The 13,692-nt window shown below is 32.2% G+C and overlaps 2 protein-coding genes across 2 annotated transcripts in view; one reads left to right on the plus strand and one right to left on the minus strand.

The window, feature by feature from the left end:
• LOC125858923 (uncharacterized protein At4g15545) overlaps positions 1 to 13,692 on the plus strand; it is a 954,564-nt gene that overhangs the window by 251,560 nt on the left and 689,312 nt on the right. The window lies entirely within an intron of this gene.
• Positions 18 to 6,490, minus strand: LOC125858761 (ABC transporter C family member 14-like). Its single transcript, XM_049538569.1, has 10 exons — positions 4,401 to 6,490; positions 3,797 to 4,117; positions 3,549 to 3,635; positions 2,678 to 3,316; positions 2,426 to 2,590; positions 1,659 to 1,953; positions 1,204 to 1,418; positions 775 to 1,080; positions 384 to 687; positions 18 to 284 (listed from the first exon to the last, which is right to left on the minus strand). The coding sequence occupies exons 1-10, from the start codon at positions 6,459 to 6,461 to the stop codon at positions 184 to 186; spliced, it is 4,494 nt and encodes a 1,497-aa protein (XP_049394526.1). The 5' UTR covers positions 6,462 to 6,490; the 3' UTR covers positions 18 to 183.

Here is a 13,692-nt window from a genome sequence, read left to right on the forward strand (position 1 = left end):
AAGCACAGATCCCCTTTACAGTAACAAAGGAGTAACACATACTTGAGAAAAAATATGATGTTGCATAATCACTCATCTAAAAGCTATTAGACTACAAAAAGGGGAATGTTGACAAAGGAAATATCATCATGTCACTTATTGTTAATTGGACTCAAACATCCCAGGAGTGTAGGTAATTTTTATTCATACACCTGTTGATCTGTTGGAGTACTCTTGAACCAACGACGCAAACAGCGATGGCCTTTCAAGTAATGTACTTGGTCTCTCATATTCCTTTGCCCATCCTGTCAAAAAACCACAACCCCACATCATCAAGTATGCATACGTTTAAGACATGAGTAAAATGAATCATCTGTGTACATATTCTCTAGTGTTCGACTTACCATCATCTACAACAAGAACACGATCACAGTCTATCACGGTTGGTATTCGGTGAGCAATGGTGATAATAGTGCAGTTTGCAAAGTCCTCGCGGATAATCCCCTGGATGACAGCATCAGTTTGAGAATCAACAGAAGCTGTTGCTTCATCCATGAAAAGAATTTTACTATTCTTGAGCATGACTCTCCCTAAGCAAAGGAGCTGCCTTTGTCCAACACTCCAGTTGTCTCCACTTTCTACCACTGGGGAATCAAGTTTCTCAGCCTTTGCTGCTACAACATCTTTTAATTGGCAGCGTTCAAGACTCTATAGATACAACAAAAAAAGAGTTAAAGAAAAGGCGGAAATTCTAAAAGATATGATGATATGATTAGATGAAAATTCTTTACATACCCTCCATATTTCATCATCTGAATACATTTCTAGCGGATCAATGTTGCTTCTCACTGTCCCTTGAAATAGAATTGGTTCTTGAGGGATGATACCAAAGCGTGATCTAAGATCATGAAGTCCGAGCTTGCAAATGTCAACACCATCAATTATAATGGTTCCAGCTGAAGGTTCCACTATCCTAAACAAAACTTGTATTAGAGTGGACTTCCCACTTCCAGTCCGGCCAACAATGCCAATTTTATCTCCTCCATTAATTCTAAGAGAGATTCCTTTCAGAACCAGTGGTGTATTAAACCTGTACCGAACCTGCAAGGAAGACGCATATAGTTCTATTCAGAGGCAGGAGAGACCTAAAGGGTCTATGACAAGACAAAGAAGCTCGAAAATGATTCATGAACTAAAAAACTTAGGTAGTCATGCTAGTATCACCTGCAAGTTATTGATCTCAATATCACCATGATATGGCCAATCTACAGATGGAAGACAATTTGCTATCCTCCATGAAGCTTCTGATGGTATTCTTATGAACTGCTTTATCCTTTCAACTGAAACCATTCTGTTCTCAACCATACAGCTCATGTATACGGCCCAAAAGAGCACACTATTTAGAGGCAGTCCATAGGATAGTGCCAATCCAACATATTCTGATGACAGATAAAATGATTCAATCAATTAGCAATAGAGAAATTTATGATCAATGTATTATAATTCTCAGCAGTTTATCTTAATCTATATTTACTGAACTTTATTTTCTATACTTCTGAAACTCATTTATATCAATACCAGGAGTCAGGACATGGAGAGTTTATCTTAATTATAAGAACAAGTGTCCACATTATTTCATTGTCAATGAAGTCAAACCAAAGATGATCTAAGAATTTCACCTGGTGGGATAACAAAGCTTGGCAGCAAGACCATGAAAATGGTGGCAACGCAGATCAAAATACTACCAATAAACTCTAGGCGAAGACCTAGCCACTCATTTGATGCATTGCTGTGGAAATCCATCCGTAGATTAGCATTGACTCTGTCAACATTTCCTTGGAAGAACATATCTTCCTTCCCAAAGCAGCGTACAGTCATGATCCCTGATACAGTTTCAGAGAAGTGATGGAGGATTGGAGCTTTGGTGATTGAACCAAGCCTGGTAAATTCACGCGAGGACGCAATGTAGTATCTCTGTACGCCAGATGAAAACAAGGAAAAGGAAATTAGTACATATGCAATAGTAGGAACCTACTGCAATTATATCTGAATGACTTTATCTTCTTTTATGTCTGCATGACCTTATCATTCTTTAAATGATGAACAGTTTAGTTTCATTAGAATGTTTCATGTGCTATACCACAAGAAATTAGAAATTGGTGTCTCCTAGGCCTTCCAATGATCAGTGTAGCTTGATGTATTCGTGTAATATTTTACCTCTTAGGTTATATCATGTATATTGGAACTGCATCTAGCATAAACATATAACACTATTGGTGATGCAGCATATCCTGGTGGCAGTTAAAAGAAACTAGCTAAGACATTCAATGCAAACTTTGTCAAGTGTAGCTAACTATAGAATGAACGGTAATGAAATGAGGTTGAGGAAGATGGAATTATCCAATAGCAGTAGAGACAATGGCACTCCAATCAGAAGTTATCTTACCCGGTACCAGAAATTGAGCCAGATTAGGGGGACTATAAGGAAGATAGTTGGCCAAGCACTCTGGAATGTTATAAACAGCATGCCAATCACTGTAAAGTACATCAGAAACACTATACTTAGAAACAATGGAATCATAAAGTCAACATATGCCTGATCAGTTGATACCTGAAAAATCAAAATCATCCATTAGATCAGTGAAGCAAGATTCTATACTTGTCATAAATCAGAATCTGGCGAAGGAAGATACCGTACTCGACTTAATATTCTTCCTGATGGAGTAGTGTCAAAGAATGACATCGGAGCATGCAGTATGCTATTGATAATTTGATCGAACAAACGTTGAGCTGTTTTGAGACCCAAAAATGCGACAAGAAATGATCTGACAATCACAAAAATGCAACACATGCCAGCTATGATTGAGTAAACATCTATAAATAGAGAAGGATTCCATGCATGGTCCTTTGAGGTCTCATATGCCAACCAATAGTCACTCGACATAGTGGCCGCTTGCCAAAATAAAGAAATGATTACTACAGCAACTACTCCCCACCATCCAAAAGCCTCAGTGAGGTACTGCTTGTAGACATCAAAACTGACATGACCAGTTTCTCTTTCCTCGTCTTTGATAAGCTTGGAACTACCCTTTGGTTGTTGGTCTAAAGAACTGCTTCCACCATTGGCTACCACTTGAGCTTTCTGGGATGACTTTGGGGTTAGTGGATGAGGTGATTTTGGTGATGATTGCGGGAGGCATTCACCAGAAGCTTCAGTGCTACTTTCCACGAGCTCCATTGAGTTCTCATGGGCAGCAACAAGATCACCAAAATCCATACCCGATTTTAAAAGCTCATCATATTTCCCAGACTGCACAATCTGACCATCTCTCATCACCTGTTGATATAGAAAATAATGAGGTTTGACATTTCGAAATTCGAATGCAACTTCTTCGTTAAAAAAATAGAAATGACAATCATCATCTTTTGTAAAAGATGCATATTCATAATAGAAATCTTTCAATTGTAGTGATAATTTGTTCATCATATTCTTACTATATAAACGAAATACTAAAGCCTTCGATAACCTTGTTGAGTTGCTATGCAAAGTAAGTCAATGTGGTGCTTACCAATATAAGATCTGCATTGTGAAGGAAGTCAACTTGGTGAGTGACAAGAACAACAGTCTTATCCTTCAAAGCTCCCCTTACACATTCCTGCACAGATTGATATCAGTTGCATAGTATATTTTTTCCTCATTCAAAGATTTTACTATACAAGAAAAACAACAGCTTGCTGATACAATCATTTTCCTATTCCTTTTTCTCAGATGCATGACTAAAACCCTCAAAAGCTGTAGCATATCAATTGGAGTGACCTTAAATATTTCTGATCCAGTTTGAGCATCAACAGCGCTAAATATATCATCTAGAAGATAGACATCACGATCCTGATATACTGCTCTTGCGAGTTGTATCCTCTGCTTCTGACCTCCGCTGAGGTTGATTCCTCGTTCTCCTATCTCAGTTTGGTCTCCATGTTCCAGAATTTCCAAGTCCTTCTCCAAAGAACAAACCCGTAGTACATCTTTGTATCTTTTGTTGTTCATTGGTGAACCAAACAAGATGTTCTCTTGAATAGTAGAGTTTTGTATCCATGAAGTTTGGGCAACATAAGCAGTGCTTCCACAGACTCTGACCTGTATGGTAAGACAACTGTTAGAAGCTACAACAGACTGGCAGTAATAATTAAGCACTCGGATATATTTCAATGGATGACAACATATAAGGAAATTGTCTCGTCAGTCTTAACCCGCCCAAACTCAATTTGTTTGCTTGCTGCAGAATCACTGTGAAGTTACCAGTGCAAAAGAGATTGATAAAACAAAATTGGAAATGCTTGAGAAAATCACAAAAGCAAAATCAAATTCTCAGTGATCACCAATATTAGCATGTCAAGTATAAAAAAAAAGGTGATTTTACCTCTCCCGATATTTTATGAAGTTCACCAAGAATTGATGCCAACAAAGAAGACTTTCCTGATCCAACCATTCCAACAATTGCAGCAAGTTCCCCCTTTCGAACTTCAAGATTTATGTCTTTCAGAACAATTTGATCACCATCATCTTCCCATGAAAACATCCCATCTTTAACCTCCACTGCAATCCTGCCATTACAGCCTTGTTGTCTTTCGACAACATTAGAATCCAATTCACGGCTTGTCATATATCCATCTAACCTACCTAGAGATACCATGGCTTGTGAAATTGACATAAGGCACTGAGGGAAGTTTCTGATAGGATCCTGTAAAATTCTGAAAACTGTTGTTGCTGTGAATACAGTAGCAGCATCTAAAGGGTTTTTGAAAAAGATTGCAGCTCCAAACGTAAACGCTGATATGATCTGCGTCATACTCCACAGTAATGACAAGTTGCAAGCAACCAAGTATATGAACTTACTAAGCCATTTGAATTCCTGATTACGTAAAGACAGAATTTTTTCTTTGAAGTGTTCTTCCCATGCCTGAAACTTAATGACACGCATGTTCCCTAACAGTTCATTTATTACCTTCATCCTTAAATCACGCTTAACCGTCAAGTGGTATTGGTACTGATTGCTTGTGCTCGTCATCCATAATGTACTGATCAAAGTTACAACTATTAAAATAAGTGCAGCGAACATCGAAACACCCAAGTAATAGTACATGAGAAGTAATGAAGCTACAATTTGTAATGGCACCATCCATAGAGAATGCAGCTGTAACATCATGTCCGATAGCTGTTGGGAATCAACAGCCATATAATTCACTATTTGTCCAACACCATGAGCTTGTCTAGATGAACAAGTCAATCTCAGCCCTTTCTTGTATATAGTAGTGATAATGGATGATCGAATCTTCATTCCAAGTATCTCAGATAGGAAACTGAAGTGATGTGAACTAAGAACTTCAAGTACTTTGGAAGTCAATAGAATCAACACTAGATAATACCCCTCAGAAGGATTTGATCTATCCCCAGAAGTAAATCTAATGAAACTTTGAATAAGAACTGGTCCAACATACATAACAACCAACTGTACTATAGCAAGTAAACTAATTATAACAAGATCTTTCCAGAAACATCGGATCAATGTCGTTAGTACAGGATACTTCACATTTTCACCTGACTTAGGCCACTTCTTTTCGAAAAATTCCTCCATTTTTTCCGCTCGAAAATCAGGTGGGAGTGAAGGCACTTCATCTAACTTCAAAGGGGATTTATATCCTTTACTAAGCAATGGATTCATCCAATTCCACACTGCCTTAGAAAACAGCGAAGCTGTTCCATATCCACTTACATTAGAATCCAATTCATCACCGTTCCCCACAACACCATCTTCTTGACAAATCCCAGATGATCCTCTTATCGAAACAACAACAAGATACACATACAAAGGAAGACTAGCCAATACAACTATATCATCCATTCTCAAAACATTTCCAGTAAAAAAAAGAAGACGAATAATAGCAGTAATAGCAAAGAGAAACACTATAACATAACTCATCCCCCAATACACACGAAGTGCCATGGGATGAGAAACAGCAGCAAATCTCTTCTCGTGTACAATCACAACTAAAATAGCAAAATAAGTTACAGCATGAATCAATCTGAAATAAGCCTCTGCCATTTCCCATCCTGACTGAACACCCTTAGTAAAGGCTAATATGCATAAAACACTATAACTTATAGCTAAAACAGTTGTCACAAGTAAAGATCCATAGAACCAAAAAGTAACCCTAAATTTAGGCCTCTCATCCCCTAAAAGAGGTTTATCAAGAGAATTTTCTTTCTTGATAAATCTTGAACACAACTTTTTAACACCTAATATGAGTAACACAAACAAGAAAAACAGATCAACAGAAGATAACAGAATCCTCTGAGGACATGGTGAAAGAAAAATGAACTTAAACCAAGTTAAAACAAGAGAGAAAAAAGATGAATTATCTAAAGATTGAATAGAAGAAACAGAACAACTAAGAGATGTAAGCCAAGAATTAGGCCCCATGACTAAAATTTTAGCTCACAAGTCTCAAGAACAAAACTATATATGTAAAACACAAAACAAGATAAGTAACTAATTTTCTCTCATTCACGAACTTGGCATGAAGAGAAAAAAAAACTATGTATATGGTTTGGCATCTTCAAGATTCTTTATATATCATAATAGTTAGCCGCTCAAGATTACTTGTGTCCACATGCAAATATCTATTTTTTCTCTCCGTCCAGCATTATAATAAAAATATTTAATAATTAACTTATTATTTCTAATAAGAGAGTAAAGAATCTTTTTTATAAAAGAATAAAAAAAAAAACAATATGATTTCTTTCCATAAGAAAATAAATAGGTCTATAATAAGACACATGACATATTTGTAATATTTCCTTTCTATTAAAATTATGTGTAATTATAATATAAATTAAATTTAACATATTATTTTTTCTACCAATATAAAAAGAAAATGATTATTTTTTGCTCGAATCACTTATCACCTCTTGTGGAATCACAATTTTTTTTGGTGGGATTTTTATTTGATATTTGGTGTCTCTATTAAAATTTTAATTAAATTTGAATCGCACATTATAAAATTTATTTAAGCATGAGACTTTCAATACAAAAAAATTCATATTCAGAACTTGAATTCAAAATCTCTGATCAAGAAAGAAGCCGGTGAAATCACAAAGTTGAGAAATAGCATCTTTTACGGGTTGGGAGATGAGATTGACGCATGGTGCTAAAATTAAAAACAATTGTAGAAACAGACAAACTAGGTACTTTTTTTTACCATAGAAGATGGTTGGTTATTATTATATTATACCATAGTAATTAAGGGTACCATAAATTCACGCAGTGAGCATTTATTAGTCTGCATCGATTATCTCACATTTTTAGCCCTTCTAGATGATATATAATAAGTAGGTGAATCTGATATTTGAATACTTCGGATGCATCAATATTTAGCTCAAATATGAATTTTAAGATAAACTTAAAATAAGAGTAATGAAATAGTATTCAATTTGGATTCAAACTTAGGTCTCATGGGTGATTCCTCAAACTTTTACAAATATTACAATGACACTCTTATGTTTCTTATAGGTGCACTGTTAATCAAATCATAATTTCTATCAATTTTTTAGAAAAAATATACATATATATACATGATTTTCTCCGATATTAACGGATGCACTAGGGTGGATCCGCCTCTCGATGGAAGTAAGTATTGTTTTAACTGCATTGGAAAATGAATAAAAAAAAAAGAAAAGTTTTGGCAAGTAGGGCCAAATGTATATTTAAGACAAACATGTGATGGAGCTGTACCAAGCAAATACCTTTGCTACTATTTAACCGAATTACAGTAATGATTAAACGGTAGTTGTATAATGGTAAAAAAGTGTACAACATGTTGAATCAAAATTGACATTCTATAAAATACTAGGGGTGTGTTTGGTTTCAATTTTCTCATGTCTAGTAGTAGGTTTAAATGTTTTGGGGTAGGAAAATCAAGTGGACCCAGTTTCATCTAATATATGGGAAAAAAGAATTTTCTAAGAAAGTAAAAAAATAATCAAAACTCTCTTTCAACTTCATCATTCAAGCTAACCCCGATATAAATTATAATTCACGATCAAGGACTCGATACCTGGCCTCAACCTAAGACGTGAGTCCTACCACTGACCCAAGCTTCGACCCTGACCCTGACCTCATCACGAAACACAACTTTTGACTAGGGACTCAAGACATGACCTCAAATCGAAGATACGAGTTCCAATATTGACCCAAGATCCGATCTTGACTCTGACTTCAAATCCCGATCAAGGACCTAACTTATGATCCCACCCCCAAGTTAGGGTCAAGGTCAAGTTAGGATTCTGGCTCAAGGTCAAAGTTGAGCCTAAAGTCTGCATAAAGGCTGGTAACTGGGTACCAAATCGAGGTCGGAAGTCAGATGTTCGATAGGAACTGGGTCTTGGATCAGAGATGGGGAGTCAAACTCGAGGGTTTGGATTTGGGTCAGGATTAAATCGAATCCCAAGGCAGGATGAGGGGTAGGGTCGAGAGTTAGACCCCAAGTCTTAAGTCAAGGTCGAGATCTGGATCAGGTCGTTGTCGTGAGTCACGGTCGGGAGTTGGGTCTATAATCGAGATCAGTGTTAGGTCCTAAGTCTGAGTCGAGAATATGTCTAGAATCGAAGTCATGATTAGGGTCCTAGGTCAGGTACGAAGTCAGGATTAGGGTCCTAGGTCAGGTACGAAGTCGTATCGGGGTTTGGAGTCGGGTTTCGAATTGAGGTCACAAATCGGGGGTGAAAGTTTGTCGCAGGTCAAAATTGGGTCCTCTGATATCGAGTCGGGGTTGGGGGATAAGGTCAGGAATCAAGGTTGTGTTAGGTCTCGAGTCGGCGTCAGGTAGCGGGTATGTTGTAGGTGGGATCGATTGTCGGGTCCCGCTTTAGGATTAGATTAGGATCTTAATGAGGATCAAGTTCTTAGTTAAGGTTGCGGTTGTGGTTGAGGTCATAGTCGTATCTCGTGTCTATGTTGGGGTCAGTTTAGATGTCGAGCCAGGATCAAGATTGGATTTGAATCCTTGTCAAAAGGAGAGGGTCCGAATTCGATGTCATAGTATTTGCCCAAATTATGCCTAAATGTTAGAGATAATTTTTTCTTTTTACTAGTCAAACATCAAATAAAAATATTTTTCGTGAGTTTTCTCCTTTCCTACCAAACACATCCCAAGTGCTACTAATTAGTAATGAACCCATTTAAATTTTAACTTATATACACTGAACATACACACACAAATAAAAAAAAAAGGTTTCATTATCCATGTGTTTTCCTATTGTTTTAGGTTAATTGCTTTATTTTTTTAGTTGATCACTTTAATTTTTTGTTGTAGGTCATTTTAATGCACTCCCTCCTCTGTTTTTTTTTAGTTGTCACGTTGCGTTTTTTTGCGAGTCAATTTGATTAATTTTCAAAGCTAAATTAAATTACATTAATTCAATATTTTAAAATAAAATTTTAGATATTCAAAAACTATACAGAAAATACTATAAATTGCAAATTATATCAATATAATAAAAAAATACATTTTAAAATGTTAGTCATATTCCTATCGTTTAACTCTAAAAGAGAAAATGACATTTAAAAAAGGACGGAGGGAGTAATATGTCAGTACAAATAAAGAAGATGGCATGTCTGCTGAAAATTGAAGAGTCTGTGGACTACAGCAAAAGACTGGTCCAAAAGTAGTTTCTCTTTCAAGCCTATTAGGTGTTTGACCATACATTATAATAAATATTTTTTCACTGAGATAGAGGTCCAAAATCAGAAGCTCTTTGATCAAGAGTGAAGTGTTTGATAAATCATTATATTCCTAAATATTTACTTCCTTTTTTTCATTTTTAATTGTCATATTATGCTTTTTAAAAATTAATTAAATTAATTTTTAAAAGTTAAATTAATTACTTTAATTTGATATTTTAAATCAAAAAAAAAATTCAAAAATTACTTTAAATTACATTTTTTTGCGTATCAATATGATGAAACAATACATCATAAAATGTTAGTTAAAATTTTTATATTTTAATTCTAAAAAAAAGAAACTATGACAATTTAAAGTGGACAAAAATAGTAACATTTATTAATCTTTATCCATAAAATAATTGTAAAATATGTATATTTTAATATTTTTATATTATAATTATAAAATTTCACTGAATATATATATATATGTATTTTTTTTTTGTTGCTATCCTGATCCAAGGTTATATTTTGAACCAAGTTGTATATGGCTTTGTTAATATTTTACACCATTAATTTGAATATATAAAAAATCTTAATTTTGGGAAAGATTTTTAAGTTAAACTGTCTTCTTCTTTTTCTGTGGTAGGACCTCAGAAATTTGGCTCAAATCGAGTTTATAACATAAGAAATTTCTTTGCTATAAAAATTTTGGGATTTAGAGCAGATATATTTTTATTATAAAAAAAGGTTCATATATATTTTTATCATTACAAAAGTAGTTTTTATATATATTCATATTGTTATAAAAGTGGTTTACATATACTTTTTTCATTCAATAGAAGTGAAAACATTAATTTTAAAAAAATTGCATAGGAATATATATAATCCTTCTAGCAAAGTTCTAGGTATATTTGATATTTCTCCACACATGTTTTTTTTTTTTTTTACTTTTTTGATTCAACGCCTAATTTGAGTATCTCCCTTATAGATCTATTTGCTTATCATTATTTTAATTTTTTTTTACTCTTATTTAATTTTTTTTCTTTCATTTTTAGTGGAAAAATATGAGGGAAAAAAAGTGAATGGAAAAAGTAGTAAAAATAATTCAAATTAAATTTTGAAGCTATATTGCAATTTAATTGGACATCTATGATAAATTTTACAAAAAATATGGGTGAAAAATAAATTTGATCATCAAAATAAGAAAAGACAAAAACTTTTTTAGAAAAAAAGTTTTAAAAAAAATTTCATTCTTGTTAGACAAAAAAGTAATATGGGTCATTTGTATGAGTGTAAAGTATATGTGAGTTATTTTTATAATAAATGATAATGTACTCTAAATTACAAAATTAGAGAGTATATCATACCCTTTTATTATTTTAAAAATAGACATCTTGCGGAAAAACTAAAATTGAACGTGTGCTGTCATTTTAATAATGCAGTACTTTTTTTTTAATAGAAATTTGTGGGATATTTGTCACAATAATATGATATTATGGACCACAATGGCCTGCTGAAAATTGGCTAGTGGTAAAAGGTTTATTGAGGTCAACACGCTATATATGTTCAGTTCTGAGCGCGTAAAGAATATTAAAATTTCAAATTAATAAGAACAAAAGTTTTTGGTTTTATATAATTTTGAAAATTAATTTTTGAAATTGAGTTAAATTTAAAATTCTATTTATTTAATATGGTAGAAATAAATATATTTTAGCAGAAGTTTATTTTTTTTCATTTCTTAGACTCGAATAACTTCTTATTTATCCTACCATACTTCTTTATGGTTAGTTGGTTACAATACTACTCTCTTCGTCCCAAACTAATTACTACTATATTTCACTTTTTGAAAGTTAATTTTTACTTTTTAAAATAAAATTTAATTAGACTAATTTAATATTTCTAAATTAAAAAAGTAGATATTTAAACTACTCTATAAATTACAATCTTCTAATATAAATATCATAAAATTAAATATTCTAATATTAATTAAAATTTAAATAATTTGACTATTAAAATATAAACGTGATATATATACGTTGGTAGCCAAATTAGGCTCGAAAAGTAATAAAAACATAGAAGGACACATGGTGCGTCGGTCGATACAAACACGTGAAAATATGTGGTAACGATAAGTTTAAGTTTAATGCTTCAATACTCCCAAAGTTTAATATTTTTAATTGGTAAATTCCTGGATATGCATACATTATTTTATTTATATCAATGAAATTCATTTAAAGGGAGAGAACAGGAATAATTGTTTTTTTTAATTTCCTACTCGGAGTTCATAGAGCTCCGGTCAAATTCAGATCGCACAGGGACTATTTGGGGGTGACACTTCCAACATGATTTTTTCATACCTAGGGCTCGAAGTGCTTATTCTTCAATATTTTCAAACTTAATATATATATATATATATATATATACTTATTATTTTTTTTATTTTTTTTTTAATCATTAAATTACAGAATATTCTCATTTTTTTGTTTTATTCCTTTTTTCCTAGTCTAACGTATCTATCAGAAAAAAAATTCAAAGATAAAAATAGATAGTGAAGACCAAGTATAATTAGTACCAAAAGTCATGAGATTGTCGTAATTGATTTTGAGAAAGTAATCGTGTGAAAGTTAAAACTTTATATATATAATTTTTAAATACAATTTTTTTAAAGCATTAATCTTATTTTAAAAATTAATCAAATTAAATATTGAGAATTAAAATGGGACAATTATTGCCATGTCTGATGTTACGGGAAAAAGGTGTCTATGATTAAAGACAACAAAAAGCTTGCTATTGCATGGGAAAATTCAGGTGAATCTGAATAATAGTGATACACAACTCTGAAAAGTTACAAATGCTATTTTTGTTCCATTTATGTGATATCGTTTAATTGATTATTAAATTTAAATATGAAAATTCTTTTTATTTTATATATTTATTAAAATTATTTAAATACTACTATATACTTTTAGCTAATAAAATATTAAAATAAATGAGGATAATATTATTAAATAATTATCAAATAAAAAGAGCAATTTCTTTAGGGATAAAAAGAAGGATAACACGTAAATTAGGATAGATGGAGTAATCATTTTGGATACTAGTTTCAAATTTTGAAAGATTGTCAAAAATAATTTGATTGAAAAGAAAAGACTTAAATATGTTATTGAATTTCAGAAAAGCTTATTTATGTTATATGTTTAAAGTTTGACTCATATATATATATATTTTTTGAGAAAAAAAAGAATTATACATGTCATTGTTTGTTAACTGGCAAAAGTTTCAGTTTTGCAAAATCATTTTTACATGTGATCAATTATGATTCGGCCACGTCAGTAATTAATTTATTTTTATAATAGAATAAGGCTTAAATATGTTATCGAACTTTGAGAAAAGACTCATTTATGTCATCCATTTAAAGTTTGGTTTGTCTATACCATTTCAGTTAACAAATAATGACATGAATCACCATTTTTCTCAAATGAAAATGACATAAATAAGCAAATTTTAAACATATGATATAAATGAGTCTTTTTTTAAAAAAAGAATGAATGTCATATTTGAACCTTTTCAAAAAGATGGACCAAGACAAGAAAACGACTCTAGAAAAACTGTTTGTTTATAATGATTTCTATAAAAAGGTTTGCTTAATATAATAAAGGGTTGATAACAAGGCTTTGGAATATAAAGAGTCTTATTCCATTTGTTTTAATTTTTTTATTTTATTTTTCTTTTAAGTTTACTTTTAAAAGAATTTTTTTGTTAGATAATTTTTAATTTTAACTTTTTATATGACATATTTAGAATTATAAAATTAAAAGTTTTTTTAGTATGTTTATCATATTCTTAATTCAAAACATAAAATTTTAAAATGCTTTTTAATTTTTAAAATTCATACCAGGTCTAAACACACTTAAAAGTTATTAAGAATTCTTGTTTTACAGTTTAATGTACTCTCAAATTTATTTATGTTTCACTATTTTTCTTATAAAAT

This window comes from Solanum stenotomum, chromosome 1 (assembly GCF_019186545.1).
Source record: "Solanum stenotomum isolate F172 chromosome 1, ASM1918654v1, whole genome shotgun sequence".
Classification (NCBI taxonomy): Eukaryota; Viridiplantae; Streptophyta; class Magnoliopsida; order Solanales; family Solanaceae; genus Solanum; species Solanum stenotomum.

What these genes read in the sequence shown, in the direction of transcription:
- LOC125858761 (XM_049538569.1), bottom strand. Translation starts at nt 6,461, where the DNA reads ATGGGGCCTAATTCTTGGCTTACATCTCTTAGTTGTTCTGTTTCTTCT. An exon ending in TTCATAAAATATCGGGAGAG is followed by an intron (nt 4,118 to 4,400) that starts GTAAAATCACCT and finishes CTTACCATACAG; the next exon opens with GTCAGAGTCTGTGGAAGCAC. An exon ending in CTGGATCAGAAATATTTAAG is followed by an intron (nt 3,636 to 3,796) that starts GTCACTCCAATT and finishes CAATCTGTGCAG; the next exon opens with GAATGTGTAAGGGGAGCTTT.